The sequence below is a fragment of the Myotis lucifugus genome, unplaced genomic scaffold, assembly GCF_000147115.1.
Source record: "Myotis lucifugus unplaced genomic scaffold, Myoluc2.0 scaffold_22, whole genome shotgun sequence".
In the NCBI taxonomy this organism is placed as follows: Eukaryota; Metazoa; Chordata; class Mammalia; order Chiroptera; family Vespertilionidae; genus Myotis; species Myotis lucifugus.
This window is the reverse complement of record NW_005871070.1, coordinates 8,399,965-8,424,664: the sequence shown is the minus strand read 5'-3', so window position 1 is coordinate 8,424,664 and position 24,700 is coordinate 8,399,965. Positions and strand designations below refer to the sequence as shown.

At 37.0% G+C, this 24,700-nt stretch overlaps 1 protein-coding gene across 1 annotated transcript in view; it reads left to right on the top strand.

Moving 5' to 3' along the window:
- SCFD1 (sec1 family domain containing 1) overlaps positions 1–24,700 on the top strand; it is a 121,357-nt gene that overhangs the window by 6,779 nt on the left and 89,878 nt on the right. The window contains exons 3-10 of the mRNA XM_006085855.3: positions 3,116–3,204; positions 4,681–4,771; positions 10,410–10,532; positions 11,924–12,011; positions 15,629–15,718; positions 16,934–16,989; positions 19,547–19,632; positions 21,566–21,665. Coding sequence (XP_006085917.1) covers positions 3,116–3,204; positions 4,681–4,771; positions 10,410–10,532; positions 11,924–12,011; positions 15,629–15,718; positions 16,934–16,989; positions 19,547–19,632; positions 21,566–21,665 — 723 coding nt within the window. The remainder of the gene's footprint in view (positions 1–3,115; positions 3,205–4,680; positions 4,772–10,409; positions 10,533–11,923; positions 12,012–15,628; positions 15,719–16,933; positions 16,990–19,546; positions 19,633–21,565; positions 21,666–24,700) is intronic.

Below are 24,700 nucleotides of genomic sequence, written 5' to 3'. Positions count from 1 at the left end.
CCACTGAGCCATGCCAGCCAGGCTTGTATTCTTTTTCATTCAGCCATCCTTTTTCCTTTTATTAGAGCATTTAATCCATTTACATTTAAAGTGATTTTTAAAAAAATATATTTTTATTGATTTCAGACAGAGAGGAAGGGAGAGGGGGAGAGAGACAGAAACATCAATGATGAGAGAAAATCATCAATCAGCCGCCTCCTGCATGTCCCCCACTGGGGATCGAGCCCACAACACCTGGGCATGTGCTCTTAACCGGAACTGAACCCAGGACCCTTCAGTCCTCAGGCCAACACTCTATCCACTGAGCCAAACCAGCCAGGGCTAAAGTGATTATTGATAGGTCAGTCATTATTGCCATTTTATTCATATTTTTTATCTTCTTCATAAAGAAGTTAACATTTTTTGTAATGCTGGTTTAGTGGTGATGAACTCCTTTAGCTTTTTCTTGTCTGGAAAGCTCTTTATGTCTCCTTTGATTTTTATTTTTTTTAATTGATTTCAGAGAGGAAGGAAGAGGGAGAGAGAGGTAGAAACATCAATGATGAGAGAGAATCATTGATCAGCTGCCTCCTGCACGCCATCCCCACTCCTCCGGGGATCGAGCCCACAACCAAGGGCATGTGCCCTTGACTGGAATTGAACCTGGGACCCTTCAGTCCACAGGCCGACACTCTATCCACTGAGCCAGACTGGCTAGGGCTCTCCCTTGATTTTAAATGACAGCCTTACTGGGTAATTTTGGTCATAGTTCCTTGATTTTCATCACTTTGATTAGTTCATGCCAGTCCCTTCTGGCCTGTAATGTTGAGAAATCATCTGACAGTCTTATGGGAGGTCCCTTGTAGGTAATTAACTGCTTTTCTCTTGGTGCTTTTAAAATTCTCTGTCTTTAACTTTTGGTATTTTAATTACGATCTGTCTTGGTGTGGGCCTCTTTGGATTCATCTTGTTTTGGCTCTCTGCTCTTTCTGGACTTGTATGTCTATTTTCTTCTCCAGGTAGGGGAAGTTTTCTGTCATCATTTCTTCAAATAGGTTTCATTCCCTTATTCTCACTCTTCTTCTGGTGGTACCAAATGTTGTTATACTTGAAGTTGTCCCAGATGTCCCTTAAACTGTCTTTTAATATATATATTGCTGTTTTTATTGGGTGTTTTCAGCTACTTTGTGTTCCAAATCACTGATTCAGTTCTCTGCTTCATCTGATCTGCTGTTGGTTCCGTCTTCATTTCAGTTATTGTGTTCTTCCTTGGTTCTTTTTTATTGTTGTTTTTTTTTATCTTTGTGTAAGTTCTCCCTGATTTCATCTGTTCTTCCTCTATGTTCATTGAATATCCTTATACCCAGTGTTTTGAACTCTATCTGGTAGATTGCTTGCCTTCGTTTTGTTTAGTTCTTTTTCTGGAGTTTTGTTCCATTTTTTCATGTGGGACATGTTGCTTTTCTTCTCATTTTGACTGACTCCCTATATTTATTTATAGGTGCTAGATAGATCTGCAGTGTCTCCCAGTCTTGGCAGAGTGGCCTTAAGTAGTAGGTGTTCTGTAGTAGATGTCAGAGTGGGGCCCACTGGTGCAGACTCCCTGGTCACCTGAGCTGGGTGATTGCTATTGGTATGCCAGTGGATGGGATTGACCCCCAGGCTGACTGGATGTGAGGATTGGCCATAATTACAGTGGATGAGCAGTAGTGCGGGGGTTGACCTGATTGAGTGGGATAACTATAGTGGGGCTCTGGTGCCTGCCATGTCCACCCTTTGGGTTTGTCATTTGTGGAGCTAATTCGGTGGTGCTCTGGTATGGCCTGAAGATGGCTACTGGGTGTATTGGTTCTAGGGCCTCTTGGGAGGGCCTCTGGTGCACGTCCAAATCAGCCAATGCCTGTGCCTGGCAGGGACCACCTGGTAGGACTTACAGTGATCTGTGGTTGTTTACAGCCTATACTGGACTTGGAGGTGCCTGGGAAAGGCTATGCTGCAAACCAAGGCCAACTGCCACTCATGGCAGGGACCATTTAGCAAAGGGTACAGGGCATGCTGAAGACAGCTGCTGCTTGTTTGGTGTTTGTGGACTTTGAGAGATTAAAGTCCAAAGTGTGAGCCAAGGCCGACAGCTTGTGAGGAACAGCTACTAATTGAGGTTTGGGCTGGTGCATGGGTTGGGTAAGGAAAGTTTTCAGGGAATCAATTTGAATCCAGTTTGATGGAGACTCAAGATTTGGTGCCCACTTGCACCTGCAGGCTGGGTGGGGGTGGGCTCAGCAAAGGAACAAAGGCGCCTGCCAGCAGTTTGCTCCCAGAGAGAGCTGCTCCTCCAGCCCTCACCCTGAATCTAGAGAATTCAGTTCCTCCCCCTATGTCCCTAGTGCTTTCCAAGCTGCTTCTCTGTGCTGGAGCTTAGAGTGAGTGAGTCTGTGAGTGAATAAGTCTGTTTTAGTCCCTCTAAGACTTCAGCACCTAGGTCTACAGCAGCAGCCCCTCTCTCGAACTCCCCTCACTTGGACACACTCACTGCTGGTTTTCACAGCCAGATGTTTGGGGGACTATCCCTTCGTTATTGGTGCTGAGGGCTGGGATCCCTCATTCTTCAGGGAGGACCTCCACAGCCATGATATCCATCCCAATTCTTAAACTGCCACACGTGGGAGTGGGACCAGCCCGTTCTGCATCTCTGCCCCTCCTACCAGTCTCAGTATGGCTTGCATTTATCCTTAGTTGTAGGAGTTCAGTTCAGCTAGTCTTCAGGTGATTCTCAAGGATGGTTGTTCTGTCATTTAGTTGTAATTTTGATGTGGTTGTGGGAGGAAGCACACACAGCGTTTACCTACTCTGCCATCTTGACCAAAAGTCCTCTATTTTTTAACATAGAAAAAGTAGTTTGTAAGAAGAAATTTATATAATTATTAATTTATTTTAGCCTAAGTAGTAATGTTTTTAAGAATGGATTACTGCATGAATGGAAATTTTAGTGAAAATGCTAGAAAATATTAAATTGGTATATGTATAAGAATTCAATATACTTTGATTAAAATAAAATGTATATCAACATTGTCATAGTATGGGCTCTCTATTGACTGTTCACTGATAATGATGTTTAAAAACCACAATTTTTTATTAGGTGCTCATTTATGACAGATTTGGCCAGGATATCATCTCTCCTCTCCTCTCTGTGAAGGAGCTGAGAGACATGGGAATCACTCTGCATCTGTGAGTTTTAACATATTTCTAATAATGGCATTTGTTTTCAAATAATTGTTAAAGATTTCTTTGGGTACCTTAAAATTATTAGGGGACATTTATAGAGAATATAATGTTAAGTTGCAGTATTTTATAGAATAACATTTTATGATCTTCCTTTATTCAACCCTTTATTTCTTTTTTTTAAAAAAATATTTTTATTGATTTCAGAGAGGAAGGGAGAGTGAGCGAGAGAGAGAATCATCAGTGATGAGAGAGTATCATTGATTGGCTGCCTCCTGCACGCCCCTTACTGGGGATCAAGCTCCAACCCGGGCATATGCTCTTGACTGGAATAGAACCCGGGACCCATCAGTCCACAGGCCAACACTCTTATCTACTGAACCACACCAGCGAGGGCAAATCCCCAGTCTAAAACTTTTGAATTTCAGAATTTAAATTTTCTCTCATATTTTTTTCTACAGACTGGTTTACCCTCTTATGTGAAGGAAAAGGGCTGGTTGTCTTAAGATCTCTTCCAGCTCTAAACATTTTTTATTCCTTTAATTTACATATACTTTTAAAATTAGTTTACCATTAATATGAAAAATTTAAGTAATTATGAAGTAATGACTTAATCACTGTAGAAGGCTATTATGCTGTCTTCTTAACTACTGAATTTATTTGATTATGTTGCTTCTAATATGTTTGATAAATTGCATGTGCCTCTTCACTCTCTTTATAGAAGGATGACTAAAATATTTTATATAGAAGGACATATATAAAAGGTTGTACATAGAATATTGCTTATAGAAGCATGGCTGTAGAATATTATAGAAATAGAATTTTAGTTCTATTTCCTGATACAAGCATGATAAAATCTTACAATGAAGAATAAAGACATTTTGTGATTTGATATTGGATATTTGAATGAATATACTGCCTGGATTGTAAAAAAGAAAATTATCAAGTGATAAAAATCTTTGCATGCTTATGCATTCTGTTACGTAGCAAAAAAAAAAAAAAAAAAATTCTATTAAAGGAAGCATTTATATGTCTTTCATTTAAAAAATATATTTGACTTTATGGTTAAATTTTTTTTACTGCTTCTAAAGACTTTCAGCTTTCTGTTTTTTTCTCTCTTGGAAAACTTCACTTTCCTTCCACTCGCCTCCCCAATCTTTTTCTATGAAAAATGGGAAAAAAATTCATTTTGAATGTGCTTTAAGTTCTCTTTCAAGGAGAACATTGGTAGAAGAGGTATTAAAAGTAAGGCAACTGGAGTATAAGAAATGAAGACTAAGAGATTAGAATCTTACTACATAAATAGTAACACTGATACAAGGAGAAAGCTGGGTTAAATAAGTAATTACAGCAAGAGCTTTTAGAGTACCGGTTACTGTTCTTGAACTAGTGAACTCCCAGTTTGGTAAATACTGATTTAAACTGTCTTTTTAGGTAAGTGACTAAGAAAAAAGTGAGTTTTATGTTCTTTATGTCTTCTAGGCTTTTGCACTCGGATCGAGATCCTATTCCAGATGTTCCTGCAGTGTATTTTGTGATGCCAACTGAAGAAAATATTGACAGAATGTGCCAGGTAACATGATTTCTTATTTTCCTGACTCTTGAATGTGAAAACAGATTTTTTAAAAAAATCTTAAGATATCCAGTGTGAAAAATCAGAAATTCCCTTACTCAGTTTCCCACTTTGATTTTTTGAGACTATGTTTGAATTTTAAATACCAGTCTGACAGATTAAAATTATTTTTTTGGCTGAAGAAGTATTTTATTGATTAAGACTGAGTCTAGCTTAAAAAAAAAACAAACCCACAAATAAATAAAAAACCTAACACTATAGCTTAAAAGTAGGATTTTATTTTTCTAAGATAATAATTAGCCCGGAAGTAGGATGTCCAAAGTAGTATAGCCGCTCTACGAGGTAATCAAAGACTCAGGCTCCCTCTATCTTTCTGATCTATCATCTTTAGTTTGTAGCTTTTCATTGGCTTGCTTATTGCTTCATGGATGCAAGGTAGCAGCTGCAGCTGTAAACATCACATCTTTGCTCAGGCTGGAGGAAGGGGAGAATGGATATGCCACCCCTGGCTGTTCATTTAGATCAGGAAAGCTAAGCTTTCCCTGAAACTCCCAGACGACTTTCATTTATGCCTCACATAATTAACTTCAAAGGAGGCTGTGGAAGTTAATATTTAGATAAGTGTATTGCTACCCCAAACAAAATCTGGATTCTTTTAGCAAGGAAGAGGGGGATATTGAATAGGTAGCTAACAGATCACAAGCATCTTTACTTATTTATTGTTGAATGAAGTTACTAATTAAATTATTGTTGAAAATCACATATTTTGTGTCTTCTTTAGTTAATGATGCCTGGCTTTCTATTTTACCCTGCATTAACTCAACTATGCCACTTTTAAAAGAGGCACAATTTATCAGTCCCTTCCTATTTCCTTTTGTTACAACAGTTTTATTGAAATATAGTTCACCTAACCATAAAATTCACCCATTTTCAATGTACAAAGTGTAGAGTTCATTGGTTTTCAGTATATTCAGAGTTGTGCAACCATCATTATAATAAATTTTTAGAACATTTTCATCTCCTTAACTGTTATATCGTCCACCTCCACTTCCTATCCTGAGCTACTTTTTGTTTCTTAACATATGAATGGAATTATATACATGGTCTGTTGTATCTGACTTCTTTCTTTTAGCATAGTATTTTCAAAGTTCATATCGTAACATGTACCAGTACTTCATTCCTCTTTATTATGTAACTAGAGGCCCGGTGCACAAAAATTTGTGCACTCGGGAGAGGGAGAGGGGTCCCTCAGCCCAGCCTGTGCCCTCTCGCAGTCTGGGACCCCTCAGGGGATGACCACCTGCTGGCTTAGGCCCGCTCCCCGGGGGATTGGGCCTAAGATGGCAATCAGACATCCCTCTGGAAGCCCGGCAGCCCTTGGGGGATGTCCACTTGCCAGCGGGGAGCAGGCCTAAACTGCAGTCAGACATCCTTAGCGCTGCTGAGGAGGCAGGAGAGGCTCCCACCACCACCGCTGTACTGGCAACCATCAGCCTGGCTTGTGGCTGAGCAGAGCTCCTCCCATGTGAGAGCGCACTGACCACCAGAGGGCAGCTCCTGCAGTGAGCATCTGCCCTCTGGTGGTCAGTGTGTGTCATAGTGACCAGTCATTCCCAGTCCTTCTGCTGTTAGGGTCAGTTTGCATATTACCCTTTTACTATATAGGATAGAGGCCTGGTGCACGGGTGGGGGCTGGCTGATTTGCCCTGAAGGGTGGCCTGGATCATGGTGGGGGTCCCCACTGGGGTGCCTGGCCAGCCTGGATGAGGGGATGATGGCTGTTTGCAGATGGTCACACCCCCTTCAGGGTGGGGGTCCCCACTGGGGTGCCTGGCCAGACTGGGTGAGGGGCTGAGGGCCGTTTTCAGGCTGGCGGGTGACTGAAGCTCCCAACCTCTCCTTTTTTTCTTTTTTCTTTTTATTCTGGGATTTATTTACCTTCTATGGCTGTCACTGGAACTGAGAGCCGGCTTTAGCTCTGAGGCTCAGCTCCAGCTCTGAGACCTCGCTGCTTTAAGCAGGTATCTGGGTTTGTTTGGCTTCTATAATTGAAACACTGTTACAGCTTCAGCTCTGAGGCCCGGCTGGCTGAAAGCAGGTTTCTGGGTTTGTTTAGCTTCTATAATTGCAACATAGTTGCTTAGAGTACAGCTCAGAGCTGGGCAGCGGCAGGCGGGGAACCTTGGCTTCCTCCATCACTGGAGCAAGCAAGCCTCCTGTTCGCTTCAGCTGCCTGGCTGCTGGCCGCTGTCTTGGTTGGCAGTTAATTTGCATATCTCGCTGATTAGCCAATGGGAAGGGTGCAAAGTTATGGTTAATTACCATGTTTGTCTATTATTAGATAGGATAATAGTCTATTGAATGAATATACCAAATTTTCTTTCTCCATTAGTTGATGGGCATTTGGGCTGATTCCACCTTTTGGCTTTTATAAACATTTGTATATATTTCTGTATAGATATGTGTTTTCATTTCTGTTACGTCCATAAACACCTTGGAGCCGAATTGCTTGGTAAAACTTAACCTTTTGAGGAATTGTGAAACCAATTTCTCCATATCCTTGCTAGTACTTTTTATTATCTGTAGCCATCCTAATGTGTATCTCATTGTGGTTTGGATTTGCATTTCCTTGCTGACTAATGATATTAAGCATTGTTTAATATGCTTATTAGCCATTTGTATATCTTTGGAGAAATGTCCATTCAGAACTCTAATTTTTAATTGAGTTGTCTTTTTTTATTATACTTTTAAAAAATATATGTTTTTATTGATGTCAGAGAGAGGAAGGGAGAGGGAGAGAGAGAGAGAAACATCAATGAGAGAGAAGCGTCAATGGGCTGCCTCCTACATAACCCCTACTGGAGATCGAGCCTGCAACCTGGGCTGGTGCTCTGATAGGGAATTGAACTTGTGACTTCCTGGTGCATGGATGTTACTCAGCCAACTGAGTTGTCTTTCTATTGTTTTGTTGTTAAAGTACTTTACATATTTGGGATACTAGACACTTATCAAGTATATTATTTGCAATTATTTTCTCCCATTTTGTGGGTTTTTTTCACTTTCTTTATAATATCGTTTGGAACACAAAATTTTTAAATTTTGATTTTAAACAATTTAAATTTATTTTTTCTTTAGTTGCTTATACTTTTGATGTCATGTTTAAAAAACCAGTGCCAGCCCCGGCTGGGTGACTCAGTTGGTTGGAGCATTGTTCTGTACACCAATATCTAGGTTGCGGGTTCAATCCCCAGTCAGGGTTCGTATGGGAGGCAACCAATCAATGTTTTTCTCTCTCTCTAAAGTCAGTCAATAAACATATCCTCAAGTGAGGATTTTAAAAAAAAGGAAAGAAAGGAACTATTGCCAAATCTTTGTTTTCTTCATATTTTTATATATGGTTTGAGGTAGGTGTCCAACTTAATTCTTTTTCATGTGACCATCCAATTGTCCCAACATCATTTGTTGAAGAGATTATTCTTTCCCCAATGAAAGGTCAATTAACAGTGGTTACATTGGTTTATTTCTGGACTCTCAGTTCTATTCCATTGACCTTTGTTCTTATGCCAGTACCACACTGTCTTGATTACTCTTCCTTTGTAACAAATTTTGAAAGTTGAAAATTGAGTTCTTCCACTTTGAACTTTGTTTTCAATGTTATTTAGGCTTTTTTGGGTCCTCGAATTTCCATATTAATTTTAGGATTAGCTTACCAATTTCTATAAAGAAGCCACCTGAGGATCTGTTAGGGATTGCCTTGAATCTGTAGATCAATTTTTAGAGTATTGCCATCTTAACAATATTAAATTTTTTGATTTATGAACATGCAGTATCTTTCCATTCCTTTTGATCTTTCAGTAATGTTATATAGTGTGTAGAATATAAGTCTTGCAATTCTTTTGCTAAATTTATTCTTTATATTTTTAGTGCTATTGTGAATGGAATTATTTTGGGGGGTGGGGGGGTGGGGATTGCAAGTGTGTAGACACCCAGTTGACTTTTATATATTGAGCTTGTATCCTGCAGCCTTACTCAACTTCTGTGTCCTTTTGAAATGTTTCCATCATTCTTTGTCTCCTTCTTACTTTTCTGGCACAGTCCAGGATTCAAACATTTGTCTAAGGAGCCCTGGTTGCTTTTTGTAGAGAACAGTATTTAGACATTAGCATCTGATCATTGCTACTAGGGTGTCCCAGTCCTTTGGCCCTTTCAATGAACAGAGCTAAGAAATATATGTATGTACCTATACACACACTTTTATATTTATACTAGAGGCCCAGTGCACGAAATTCATTCACGGATAGTGTCCCTAAGGCATGGCTGGCGATCAGGGCCAATTGGGGCCTTCCGGCTGCCAGCCAGGGCCTCCCTTCCCCAGCTGCTGGCTGGGGCCTTCCTTCGTTCTGTGCCGCCCCCCTGGTGGTCACTGCATGTCATAGCGACCGATTGAACTTCTGGTCAAACTCCTGAGCAGACAATTTGCATATTAGGCTTTTATATATATAGATTTAATTTTATAAATCTTCCTACTTATCTTTCTAGATAGATAGACAGATAGATAACCTCCAAAACTGTTTCAGTTTAAAAATACAAGATTCATTCTAGCTTTTCCTTTTTCAAGTTTATAACTTCTTTCTCTGACAATAAGAAACATGGCTCTCAATATCCTCAACAGATTTACTTATTTTCTCAGTCCTCTCAATTCTCAGTCCTTTAATGATTCTCCCAACCTTTGTAGAACTACTGCCCTGCTCAGCCACCTTCTTCACACAGGCTCCAACTCCTCAGTTTTTCACATTCCAGCATCTCTGAAATCAGATGCATCTTAAAAATTATGGTGTATTATAGCATTTTATTGCAGCATTAATTCTTTCTTAATGTTACATAAAATAATGATGCCTGTTATGATTGATAATATCTTAGCTTTGAAAAATGTGGTTATTTATAGGTCTGTTTGCCTGGAATTTAAGAAGATAAGTAAATTTGCCCTGGCCACTGTGATGCAGTGGTTGGAGCATGAGCCCTGCACACTGAAAGGTCTTGGGTACAATTTCTGGTTCATGTCTGGGTTGCAGGTTCGATCCTGGCCCCAGTCTGGGCTTGTGTAGGAGGCAGCTAATGAATGTGTCTCTCTCTCATCAATATTCCTCATCCTCTTCCCTCTCCAGTTAGTTTTTGAGGCTTATGTCTTAATGTTCTTGCTTTTCCAAAATTTATTAGTTTTGTTAAATAGTGTAATTAACATGTTAAGCGCCATGTCAGTCACCGGTGACTGACACTATACTTTCTGTCTGGACCTGTCAGTCACTGGTGAAATCGAATATCGGATATCCTGGGCTAAATGGAAAGGAAGACAAAACAGGCTTGGCGCTTAAGGTGTTAATAGGATTTCATTGATAATATAACTAAAATATAACTTTATTAATATATCTACTTGCTTATGTCTGGTAACCAAGTAACCAATACTTCTTTATAACTTTGTTCTCTTAGGATACTTTTTTTGATTGTCATTTTTATATAATTTGTCTCTTAAATGGTATATTACCCTTCAAAACCTTGCTCTTATACTATCTAAAAGATTTTTATTTGCGATCATTCTTTATACTAGCCTGTAAGAATGAAGTATTCATTGTATTTGTAGGATCTTCGGAATCAACTCTATGAATCATATTATTTAAATTTCATTTCTGCTATTTCAAGAAGTAAACTGGAAGATATTGCAAACGCAGCATTAGCAGCTAATGCTGTACCACAAGTAGCCAAGGTAAGAGATTTTCGTTGGCTGATGACATTTTGTTAATATAAAATGTAGTAATATTCTGAAACCTGTTAGTCGATATAGGTGTCTAATAAAGGACCAGAACCACCTAAGAATATTCAGACTCATTACTTTTAGAAAGAGTTCTGATAATGTAAATTATCTTAAACTTGACCTGGGCAAAATAAATCAAACCAAAGAAACCTACTTAATGAATTTGAAAGATAAAAAGAAACTGAATCAATGTTCGTTTTAGGCTGGGATTACTATAATCTTTTTAGCTCAACTTAGAAATAGCTTGCCAGTTGTGTTATCATAAATTATACTCAAAATGTATTGACATTGTTTTATCTATAATCACTACATTTACCATAATATCTCTAGATCTTTTCTTACTTAGGAGAGAGGGTCTAAAAAGCTAAACTGCATATTATAAGAAAAATGAAATTCACAATAAGCCAGCACTTCTATATCATAGTGACAGGTTCAGCTTTGTTACAAATACAGTCTGTAAAACATATTCTTGGTTATAGCCCTGTGCTTCTTGAACTTAGATGAGACATAAATGAAATTCTGGAGAATAGTATAGAGCAAATAAACTAAACAACCATGCATTTACTTCTTATTTTTTCTCACTGATTTAGATAGTCTTCATTCATAGATTTAGATAATACTCTATTATTTCTGATTAGTTTTTGAGGCTTATGTCTTAATGTTCTTGCTTTTCCAAAATTTATTAGTTTTATATAAAACTAGGGGCCCAATGCATGAATTCGTGCACCTTGAAAGGAACTGCAGGCCGTGAGGCTGCGATGGGCACAGGGGCGGGTCTCGGCCCATCCTCCATGCCATCACCTGGCCCCTCCTGCCACGGCCTCCCAGTCCCCTGTCTGCTGGCAGTCCCACTCCCACCACCACTCCCACGCGCTGACAGCACTGGCCCCGCTCACATCCTCTGATGGCATGGAGCGATTGGGGCCAGCGCCATCAATGGGTATGAGCAGCAGCTGCTGTCCCGATCGCCCCTCAGGAGCAGGGGGGGTGGAGAAGCCCTGAGAGGCGATTGGGGCCTGCAGCTACTGCTCACACCCACTGACGGCGCCAAGCAATCGGGGCGGCAGCAGGTGCAAGCAGGGGCAGCGCCAGCAGTAGGTACGAGCGCCAGTTGGAACCGCTGTAAAATAAGCCAGGGCTCAAAGGTTTATTTTTGGTTTTGTGGTGGGTTTTTTTTTATATTAAGTTTATTCTTGTCCAGTTATCCTCCCCCCCCATTCATGCTCTCATCCCCCTGTTGTCCATTGTAATTTTTTTCAATTTTTGCCATTGGTAGATTAAATCAAACTAAATGTGCTTTATTGTAAAATTGACTTGTAAACCTTTTTTTTGTTTGTTTCTAGGTTTTTGATCAGTATCTCAATTTTATTACTTTGGAAGATGATATGTTTGTTTTATGTAATCAAAATAAGGAGCTTGTTTCATATCGTGGTATGTAAAAATAGGAATATTGAATTTATTGTTAACAAAATGAATGGTGTACTGTAAAAAAATGAACTTGTTTAGTGCAGTCCAAAACCAGCTTTGTTTACAGCTATACAGCTCAATAAGATTTTTTTAAAGCATGCAAAGAACACAGGTGTCACATAGAAACAAAATTTTTTTAATAAACCTGTTCTGTAAGCTCAGTGAAGTATCAGTTTTTTTACCTTTTAGGTGCCGCACAACAACTTGCATGAAAGGTTCACTCATGGCAAATAAGACAGTATTTTAGTAGTAAGATTCAGTCAGTTTTTTAGTATTTTAACCCTTGGACAAGAACAAGTTACTTTTCTGTGCTTCGGTTCCTTATCTGTAAAATGGGGATAATAATACTACCTACCTCAGAGAGTTTTTGTGGGCAATAAATAGATTAGTGTAAAATGCCTAGAAAAGTTTCTGCTCATGGTATACACTCAGAAAAAGTTGGCTAATATTGCTGTTTGTCAAGATCAGACAACCACAAGGAGTCAGCAGCTTCTATACTGCTGTTATAGAATGAAGTGCCTTTCTCAGATATAGGTTGTTAGACTCCGCAGTAGTGAGATTGAGTATTGGTTTTAAAGCAAATGCTGTCTAACCACCTCTAAAGCTTGCTTTCCAATTTTGGTAAACTGACCATTCCTGGGATGTAGGTTAAAATTAACAGACATTCATACACACACACACTACAGTATATTGTCTGTGTTTTTTTGTTGATTTTTTTTTTGTAAGAACACTTAACATGAGATCTACTCTCTTAACATGTTAAAGTGTACAGTAGAGTATTGTTGACTATAGGTACAATGTTGTATAGCAGATTTCTATAACTTACCCATGTTGTTTAACTGAAATTTAATGTCCATTGATTAGTTATGTCAAATATTTTTAAGAAAATTGCAGACTGTAGAAGATGTCATTAGCCAATTCAGTGAAATAATCATTAATTTGCTACTTAAGGATTGAGATGTTTGATGATGACTAGAATTTCAGTGGCTCTTAAGTGGAAAATATGTTCCCACTTAAGGGAGCACTTGGAAATGTGTAAGTGCCAGTTGTCGCAACTGGGTGGGCTGCTGCTAGCAGGGACTAGGGATGCTAGATATTCTGCATTGTGTAAACCATGCTCACACAGAAAATTGTTCTGCCCAAACTGTCAGTGGTGCCCTATTATGAAACACTGGACCAAATGATAAGCTACCTTAAAGAAGAGAATATGAATATTTTGGTTTCATTGAGCTCCTTCATATACTTTTTTGTTGAAATTAAACAGCATTCCTATGCTTGAGCTTAGCCAAAAGCCAAAAAGCAATAAACAACACTCCTAAAAGGATAGATTTGTTGAATTGCCCATGTAAGAGATTTTTGACAGTAGTTGTTATTTACAGAAATTTATTCACAGTTAATTGAGTTATAAATTAATTAACTACTTAAGTTACATGATTAAAACCTAGTTTCCCTTAAGTGTTTAAACTAAACTTATAAATGTTGACACATTATTTGTAAATCTGGTTACATAAAAACAAGCACGTTTACTTTTATCAATTAACTCAGACTGAACAACTAAATTCTAGTCAGTCCTATTTAACAGCTTATTTAGCTTAGTTTGCTAAATTTTCTTAAGCAGTTTAAATTGCATTTATAAATTCACTATATTAAATTTTATTTTTAAGTACTTCAGATACCAGACTAGGCAAATTTATAAATCTAACAAGGACAATCTACCCAAATATTTAAATAATTTTTAAAAATAATTAAATTGATGAGTCTAAGTTTATTAAACATTCAAGTCAAGTACTTGTAAATTTAATTTTCTTACACTGCCTCTCAATTTTAAAGAGCACAAGTCTGAAATTATTAATCAGTAAATTTGTATTTAAATACAATTTACTTAAGTATAATCACATCTTAAACTGCTCATATTCTCAATAGTATAGTTATTATAATAATTCTAGGTTGCTTCATAAAGCACTTTACAATATAAGCTCATTTACTCCTTAGAATAACTTTGTGAAGTAGGTATTATTTTCATTTTCCAAAGGAAGAAACTGAGTCTCAGATGTTAAGGAAGTTAATAAGGAAATAGCAGAACCAGGTTACTAAGCCCAGACTCTTATTCCAGGGACAGCACTCTTAACCATTATATGCCAAATCCTCCCACACAGTACAAGTGCTTTAGCTGATCTTAAACAGGTTATTCCAAACATAAATCAAATATACTAATGCCATGGATTTGGTTATCTACTTTCTGTGGATTGAGTATTTATCTTGTAAAGGAGGCAGATTTATATCTCAATGAGACTCAGGCTACTGTCTCAGACAAACCAGATTGTTATCACAAGTGAGTTGATGCTATCGATGGAAAGGTTTTTGACTATTCAGGTCAGTTCTCAGAGTGTGGGATTAGGGTATAGGACCAAAGCGCCAGAAGCTTCCACGTAGATTTTTACCTATATGTTATTAAAAAAATGAACTGTTTTCCTAGATTGTTATCCCCTAATTTATATAATTCACAGTTTACCCTTATGCCATTTCTATCATTAATTTAGATAGATGGCAGTCTGCACCAAGAAGTAGCACATTTTTTCATACAGATTCTGTATTGCTTGGCTCAATTTTTTATTGTTTTTATGTTCTCTGTCTGCATGGACAAAGTATTTCTTTACATATTTTGATATATCCAGTTGGATTCTGTTTTCCTCTCATGTTAATCACAAGTAATATTAAATTTAATATATTTTCACCTTCAGGATGTTTGGAAATTAAAAATAGTATATAGATCATATTTTAGTGTAATCTTTTAACAAATAGTTACTGAGAATCTCCTTGTCAGACTCTGGGCCTAGTTATTGTGTGAAATAGGAAGATGAATAAGGTCAAGTCTTTGACTGTCAATGACAGTCTTCACAACAGTGTTTCTGAAAATATAGCCCCAAGAATCATCTAAGGTGCTTGTCAAAGTTGCATATTTCTTAGAATTATTTCAAATCTATTGAATTGAATCTCTAGGGGAAAGGACGAAGAATCTCTAATTTTTAATAGCTTTCATAGAAATTTCTTTCTCTTCCATATTCCCAGAGTGATTCTTATACCCACTAAAGTTTGGGAACCACTTATGTACCATCTAGTAGATCAGAAAAGACTTTAATATAACTCAACATAATAAAAAGGAAATGATATGTGAAGTTGGTCTTGTCATAATTGATTTGCATTATTCTTTTCTGGCAGTAGTTGAAGATCAGTAGTTTGTTTAGGCCATCTAGTGCTTGTGAATAAAACTATGGAATACAATATATATTTTTCTATTACTCTGGCAAAAACTTTGTGTGTTTTATGTGGTGACTTTTTTTCTTATTACTTCTCTGATATTGATACTAATTACTACTGATACCGAGGTGGGATTTTGTTAAGGTAGTATAATTTTTAATGGATACTTGTAAAGTTTAAACATAAAAAATTTTACTAATTTGAGTATTACATATGTTATTAAACTGAGTATTGATTAGGAGTTTAGTAATAATTTTAAGAGTTTAATAAAATAAGGCATAAATTTTGGTCTCTTTATTTCTCCTTTACTTGTGTCATTTTAGCTATTAACAGGCCAGATATCACAGACACTGAAATGGAAACTGTTATGGATACTATTGTTGACAGCCTCTTCTGCTTTTTTGTTACACTGGGTAAGTTTTCAAGTCTTTCTTCAAAGTAAATTATTTAACAGCTCATTTTAATCTGTTAAACTATAATATCCTGTTTTTGTTTTTTATACACTCCACACATGCACTTATTTAGACTATTTGTAGAAAATAACCTGAAAGAATCCATATCTAATTCTTAGTGGGGATTATTTTAGTGTATTGGAATCAAGAGGGTTAACATTATACATGGCTAAAATTTGAATTTTTCTTATTATATGTATAAATAAATTGCCATCAGACCAAAACAAAGTTTAAAAATTTGCTAATAGTCTAATTTTTACTTCTGCAGTTGACTGAGCACTCTTTGAATAGAATCTAAAATGCAACAATTTCAATATATAAAAAATACAATGTTCCAAGTTTGTTTTATGAACTTCTCAATGCATTCGTTTTTATTTTATTTTAGATTTTTGCCTTTGAAAAATGTGATGTAATAAATTAAGAGGTTTGATAAGTTGATAATTTTTAGGAGCATTTAAAATTATGTGAAGAGGTGTTTTCTGTTATCTTTTAAATTAATATTTCAAAAAGAGATTGTAATCCTTTATGGTTAATTTATAAAATAAATAAAAAATAATAATAGCAAACTGCTAAATTATCTTCATTCTTTTTCTTTAAGTGACATTAAAGTGAATCTTGTGAGTAGAGAGTAAACTTACTTTTTGAAACTGCCTGTAGGAAGTTGAAATGCCCATTTAATGAATTCATTGAAAAACCTGGTCACATTGATTGCCCAACACTATATAAAAATAGTCTTTCTGACTCCCTTTATAATTGGGAAGGTTCATTTTGCTTTTACTCTTCAGATTATAAATCCTTTTTTTATGTTTGTAACCTAAAATTATATACATGTATTGTATGTTGTTGTTTTTTTTTTAAAAAAAAAATATATATATATATATATTATTGATTTCAGAGAGGAAGGGAGAGGGAGAGAGAGATAGAAACATCAATGATGAGAGAGAATCATTGATTAGCTGCCTCCTGCACACCCCCAACCGGGGATCGAGCCTACAACCCAGGCATGTGCCCTTGACTGGAATCAAACCTGGGACCCTTTGGTCCGCAGTCTGACGCTTTATGCACTGAGCCAAACCAGCTAGGCTGTATGTTATTTTTTAATGCTGATAAATTTTGTAAGTAGTCATTTTAATTATTAAGAGTGGAAATCATTGCTAACAACTATTGTTAAAATAGGTGCTGTTCCTATAATCAGATGTTCAAGAGGAACAGCAGCAGAAATGGTAGCAGTGGTGAGTTTATGCAAATATCCATTGGGGATAAATAATACTGCATCACCTGTTTTACATAAATACCTCAAATGTTTTTGTTAATTTTAAGAATATGATTGCTATGAGTTACATTATTAAGTACCTAAAGCAAATATTTTTATAACATTGGGATTCCACCAAAAATAAAAAGTAATCATTGTGTACTTCTATGTAATGGAATAAGATGATTTACTTCAATGTGCTATTCTAGCCCTATTATTTTAAAAACTAGAGGCCCAGTAGACGAGAATTTGTGCACTGGGGGGGGGGGGGGGGGGGAGGGGTAAAGCCCAACCCCTCCTGTGGCCCCTTTCAATCTGGGACCCCTCGGGGGATGTCCACCCTGCCGACTTAGAACCAGTCTCTGGGGTATTGAGCCTAAACTGGCAGTCAGACATCCCTCTGGCAGCCCAGGAGCCCTGGATGATGTCCACCTGCTGGCTTAGGCCCTCTCCCCGGGGGATCGGGCCTAAGCTGGCAGTCAGATATCCCTCTGGCAGCCCGGGAGCCCTCAGGGGATGTCCAACTAATGGCATAAGCTGTTAGTTGGACATCCTTAGCGCTGCCACAGAGGCAGGAGAGGCTCCCAGCACCGCCGCTGTGCTGGCCAACCATGAGCTGGCTTCTGGCTGAGCAGCACTCCCCCTGTGGAAGTGCACTAACCACAGGGAGCAGCTCCTGGATTGAGCATCTGCCTCCTGGTGGTCAGTATGCGTCATAGTGACTGGTCGTTCCAGTTGTTCTGCCGTTAGGGTCAATTTGCATATTCTTTTATTATATAGGATACTTTTCATTGGTTTTGTTGATGTTTGCTTTGTTTTTTGTTTTTGTTTTTTTTTTAGAGGGAGAGTGAGGAAGGGAGAGGGATAGAGAAATAGAAACATCGATGAAAAAGAAACATCATTGATCAGCTGCCTCCTACACACCTCCTACTGGGGATCAAGCCTGCAACCCAGGCATGTGTCCTGAGTGGCCAGATTATCATGACCACCTGACGTTTGTAGGCAAATTAGCCGTACACTGCATCGTATGGGATATGGAAGCTGAAGGCCTGTTCAAACACCTTTGCTGTCTGCAGTTACCAAGATAAAACGTCTCCAATTCGCACAGGAACATAAGGATTGGATAGTCGAGCATTGGAAAAAAGTCATGTGTTCCGATGAATCACGTTTCCAGATGCATCATGCAGATGGCAGAGTGAGAATTTGGTGGAAACAGCGTAAAAGCATGCACTCCACATGCATGAGTACAACCCTTCAAGCTGGTGGGGGCAGTTTTACGGTTTGGGGCATGTTTTTTCTGGCATGATTTTGGTCCTTTAATTCGTGTGGAACAACGTCTGAATAGCACAACATACCTAAGTATCGTTGCTGATCAGCTTCATTCTATCATGTTGATGGCATATCCCAATGGAGATGGCTTCTTCCAACAAGACAATGCGCCATGCCACGGTGCTCGTATTGTTCAGGAGTGGTTTCAAGAACATGAGGGAGACTTTACCTTGCTTAGATGGCCCCCACAATCACCAGATCTCAATCCAATTGAGCATTTGTGGGACGAAGTTAAAAGAGCCATCAGGCAGCTGGTTCCACAACCATCAAATCTCACAGAACTGGACAGTGCTACTCATCAGGCATGGTGTCAGATTCCTCGCATCACCTTTCAACATCTCGTGGAATCAGTGCCAAGAAGAATTGCTGCAGTATTGAAGGCAAAAGGTGGCCCAACGAACTACTGATGGGGTGGTCATAATAATCTGGCCACTCAGTGTATGTTCCTCATTCAGCCTTTTCTTTTTTCTTTTTTTTTTTCAGCCTTATTTTTCCAAATAGTATTTTATACCTATTTGATCCCACAAACTGTTTAATATTTAACTTTATTTAGCAAATATTTATTAACAGTGATAACCATTTTTAAAATTGTTAGGTGCATTTTGCTACAACATTGGAATAAAATATTCAATATAAACTGAGCACTCAAAATTTGCTTTAAAGATTAAAAAGTAAATAAGGGATTAGAAAAATTACTGAAAAGGAAAGAGGGTAAATGGTATGGAAAGGAGGAGGAAGGTACACTAACGTTTTTTAGTTTTATTAGCCCAAATGAATCATTGACTGGTGGAAGGCTGCTTTCTTTCACATACTTCATTTCCATTCTGGAGCTTCTTGTAGCCTCCACTATATAGTCACATTCCTTGGTACAACAGAGTCATGCTTCGGCTGAGAAGGTGGGTCATTACTGCAAAGCGTTTTCTGTACTTAAAGTATAAATAGTCAAGGAAAAGTGATTGTTAATGAAATCAGGTCTGAGTCACAATAGAAGAGGCATTGGTCTTTTCAAATCCAAGTTATGATGATATTGAATAGTGAAGAAGTTAAAATATTTAAGATTTTATAATTGCTACTTTGTAAAGAAATTCCAAGTTTCCTAGTTATGACACTAAGAATACAGTATATATTACAGTTCAGTGAAATACATTATATATTACGGAACAATGAAACTGTTCTTTACGAGTTAATGTAAAATTTGCTTTTTTCAGAAACTAGACAAAAAACTTCGGGAAAATCTGAGAGATGCAAGGAACAGTCTTTTTACAGGTGACACACTTGGAGCTGGCCAATTCAGGTATTATATTAGTTAATATACTTGTAGGACTTGAAAATGAAACATTTGTAGTTTGAGGGGTTTTCTTATCTGAGAAAATACTCTTATAGTTGAAATTTGTTTCTTTTTTAAAATGAGGTAACTAGGATCAGGGTGTTGACTCAAATTGTTTAAATGAAATATTTAATTTACTTTGTTTTGTTAGAAATTTTTGTTTTGCATTTTTATCATCTGTTGGAGAAATTTTTCTATTTCTATGACTTTGAAGGTCAGAAGCCATTTCCTTAAATTCTCAGCTTCTTGGTAATGAAAACAAAGAAGTGAAAAACTTGTGAAGCTTATATCTATTTCTCCCTATTAGCTACTTTCCATTTTTATATTGAAATACTAATAGCTTAAACTGATAAAGTGTTTTTGCTTCTAGCATGAGTAGATAATGTCATAGTTACTCAATTATTATTGCATTTTGCAATAGTGTAACATTTGATTACTAAAAATAATGGATGATATTGGAGTGAAGAATTAAAGAAATTCATATAAATGAATTTATTTCAAGGGAAGAATACTCAAATATTCTTAAATATTTTTCACAGTGTTTCTCATTAAGTGGAGCAGAAACATCAAATTCTCACTTGGTTATTGTAACAGAAGCAATCACTGTGTTGTCATACCCTTTATAATAGGTCCTTTTTATAGTGCCACTATATAGACACTTTTATTTGAATAATTTTTTTTAAAAAATTACATTATTATAATATAGTTGTCTTATTTTTAATTTGTTGGATGCATTTCTAAATTATTTTAATTAGTGGTCAGCAGCCTTGAGGGACTGTTGTTAAATACATTTGAATACAGTTAGTTGTGGGCTAATGATTCTCAATGGGAACTTGGTAATATCTGGAGAAATATTTGGTTGTCACAACTAGGAATCTACTGGGCTGTGTTATAGGATGCTGCTAAACATCCTACAGCGTATAGGACCCTCCATAATGAGGAATTATCCAGCCCTAAATGTCAATAATGCTGAGTTAAGAAACTCTGCCCTAGGCTATCCTCCCTTGCTTTCCTTCCACCTAGCTCTGGAGTAATAAATGATAGTAAGTTGTAAGGGTGCTACTTCTAATTTTTATTGCTAGTCTTATATTCAGGGAGAGTTCACTGTCTTGCACCCAGTAGGGTGGAGTGAGTTAACTAAAATGGTCAGAGGTCTCTTGGCAGGACAAAATATATATAGTTAATATAATCAGATAGCAATGACTTCTGAAAATTAACATGTATTTCTGATACAGTAGTGCCTTTAAAGCAAAGCTCTACAACTTTTGAAGACACATGGTAACCAAATGACTTTTTGCTTTAAGTGTAGTCTATTTCACATCTAAATTATAATAATGGAGTAAAACAATATTTTACTCCAAGTGACTGGTAAGTGAATAGTTATATAATTAGGTACCATTGTGGCATGATGTTTTAGTTTTATGCAATTATAATTTGATACAGTTTTATGAGACTCTTTAGAGTCTGCTTTTTGAATTTATGTTTACAGGAAAAAAATTATAATTAGCAATTGACAAAACTGTCAAACATTTGTGTAAATTTATAAGATTCTAACAGTGGCCTTTCTTTTGTTCAAAAATATGAAATATAAATCTGGTTAGAAGTAACTTATTCTTTCTTTGATAACTCTAATTATTCTGTAAGAGCATTTGTATAGATTTTTTTCCCTTTAAAAAGTACCTAAGTAAAACATAATCCAGTATTTTACACCGGTTCTAAGTAGTCCAAAGCATTACTTTACTTCTCTGACTGAACTAGGAAATTTTTTTAAAAGCAAAGTATTATAGAACGCCATACTTTTTTGTTCATATCAAAATGACATATACTGGAAAGTATTAGAAAAATGTAGATGTATACACTGGCATCAAGATTTATATAATTGTTTTTAATATATTTACAGCTTCCAAAGGCCTTTATTAGTCCTTGTTGACAGAAACATAGATTTGGCAACTCCTTTACACCATACTTGGACATATCAAGCATTGGTGCATGATGTACTGGTAAGAAGCTAAATATACCCCCTTTTACTATAATGTAACATTAGTGAGTCCCTTCATTTAAAATTAACATCATGGCTTCACAAATACACATGATAATGATGGAGCTGAGAAATATGGACAAAAAGAGTGCTAGGCTTTGGTATCATTGGATGCTGGAGAATAGTTAAGTTCCAAACTTAAGATCTGTAAATTATAAGATAAATCAATGGTAGTTTGGTCATATGGGGAAAAGGAAATGGAGGAAAATGAATGACTTTTTAAAAAATAAAAGTAAGTAAATAAATATGTTCTTAGGGAGAAAAGCTGTAATTTCTCCCATTTTTCTGGGAATCAGTTAAGCTTCATTTTTTTTAAAAAAATATATTTTATTGATTTTTTACAGAGAGGAAGGGAGAGAGATAGAGAGTTAGAAACATCGATGAGAGAGAAGCATCCATCAGCTGCCTCCTGCACATCTCCCACTGGGGATGTGCCCACAACCCAGGTACATGCCCTTGACCGGAATTGAACCTGGGACCTTTCAGTCCGCAGGCTGACGCTCTATCCACTGAGCCAAACCGGTTTCGGCTAAGCTTCATTTTATGATAAAAAATAAGCAGTATTTTTATATTACACCATGTTTTTCTGAAGTAATTCCACATATGTAATTTCATGCTTAAAAGAAAAGCCTGCCTTATTTATCTACATGTTGTGTATGGCAGGTGATACACAGAGATAAATAAAACACAGTCCCAATCTTCAAAGGCAGTGGGAAGAAAATATGTACACATATAATTTCTGTACAAGACACTATGTAATAGGGCTAGAACAGTTTCCATTTAAAAGAAAATCCTATATCATTGGCTCTGTTGAGACTAATTCTAATTTACTAACTCCTATCTGGCCTCTGGGGATTATAGTATACTAGAGGCACAGTGCACGGAATTCATGCACAGGTAAGGTTAGGGTTCCTAGGCCTGGCCGCTATCAGAGCCGATCAGGGCCTTCCTTTGTTCCGCGCCACCCCCTGGTGGTCAGTGCACGTCATAGCGAGCGATTGAACTTCCAAGGGGACACTTTGCATATTAGCCTTTTATATATATAGATAGTTGTGTCATTATTGCAAAGATTGCCTGAAATGTCATGTATAAAGGAAACGGAAGACATGCAGTTGATGGTTTGGACTTAATAGTTTATTTCTTTAAAACCCAGATTTAGCTGTAAAGTATTTCTTTAAATTAGATTTCAGGATTACTAATGGAAATTGGCAGTTCTGCACAATTGTCTATCGTAGAGTCCTGTGCCATTCTCGACTCTTAAGATGAGTGTCAATGAAATAGTATTCAACTCTGACTCAGTAAAGAGAGCAAGAACAATCAAAGGGACCATGGAATTAAACCCTGAGTAATGGACCATGGAAGCCAGTTTTAGGAGGTCAAGTATAAGAGGCTGAAGAAGAGGGCATTAATTCAACCATTACTGGAGTGCTTACTCTCTTACAGAACAAGACCCTGTTTTAGCAAAAAATAAAACAAAGGAAAATATTCCTTTTCTCCTGGACCGTAACATGCTAGCAGGAGAGACAGGTAATATGTAAAATAAACAAAACATATAACTTTTCAGAAAGGAGGAAATACTCTGGAGGAAAACTAAGTAATGGAGAACAGAATTACAATTATAAAATAGGGAAGACCTGCTGAAAAGGGGACACATTTGAGGAAAGATCTAAAGGAAGTAAGGTAGTAAATTATGTATCTATATGAGAGAACAGCATTCCAAATAGAAGGATGTCCATTATCAAGATGGCCAGAGCAAAATAAGGGAGGAGATGAAGTTAAATAGGACTTAGGAAGCAATATAGCATAGGAGAGTGATTTTCAACCTTTTTTATCTCTTATAAACTAATGACTAAAATTCTCTGGCACACCAAAAAATATATATCTTTTGCCTATCTGACAAAATAGGTACAATTTTGATTCATTCATACCGGACAGCTTTTATTGTGTTGGCTGTTGTCATTTTTTAATTTGACAGTATAAGGGAAAAGAGGTTAGTGCCCCTGAGTAAATAATCAAGTATTACATGTTTTAAAAATTCTTACAGGGGAAAAAAGTCTGTCTTAACAAGTCTATAAAAAAATAAATGAAGTTGAACAATGTAAGTAAAAACAATTTGCAGCACGTGGTTGAAAATCACTGGCATAGGATTGTATAGACAATTGTAAGAATATTGGCTTTTAATTTTGAGGGAAATGGGGAGTCACACATGGTTTTAAGTAAAGGATTGACATCTGATAGACTCCTTGGGGATATAGAAAGAGTCAAGGAGACCAGTTAGGAGGCTTTTGCATTTATCGTAGCAAGAGATGATGTTAACTTACACCAAATTGGAAATGGTATGGTTTGTGATACTCTGTTGAATGTAAAGTATAAGATTTGCGGATGAATTGGATGTGGGATCCAAAAAACAGAAGTCACAATATTTTGACCTTTGCAAATGAACAGGTGTTATTTACTGAAATGGAAAAGAAATAGAGCATTTTCGTGGGGAAAATCAGATGTTGAGTTTTGGACATGTTAAATGTGAGCTAGCTGCCCATTTAGGTATTCAAGTGTAGATATCAGATAGGATAATTACATATATCCATCTGAAGTTCAGGAGAAACATCTGTTCTAGAGAAATAAATTTAGAGTAGTCCATATATAGATGGCATTTAAAACCAAGAGATAAGACAAGATAACCAAGGGAATGAGTGTAGATAGAAGAGAGAAGACGTCCAAGACTGAACTCTGAGGCATTTTAACATTAGAGGTTGGATGATGAATAGGAACTAGCAGATGAAGCAACCAATGAGGTATGAGTACTAGATCTGTGTCATTTTGGAAACCAGTTAAATGTTTCAAAGAGGAGGCAGGCATCAACTTGGACAAATGCTGAAGACTAAGTCACCATTGCATGTGGCAGTGTCAAACTTGTTAGTGACTTTGGTAAGAGCAGCCTTCATAGTGTAGGAGCAAATACTGAAGTAGTTTTAGAAAGATTGGCAGGAGAGGCAT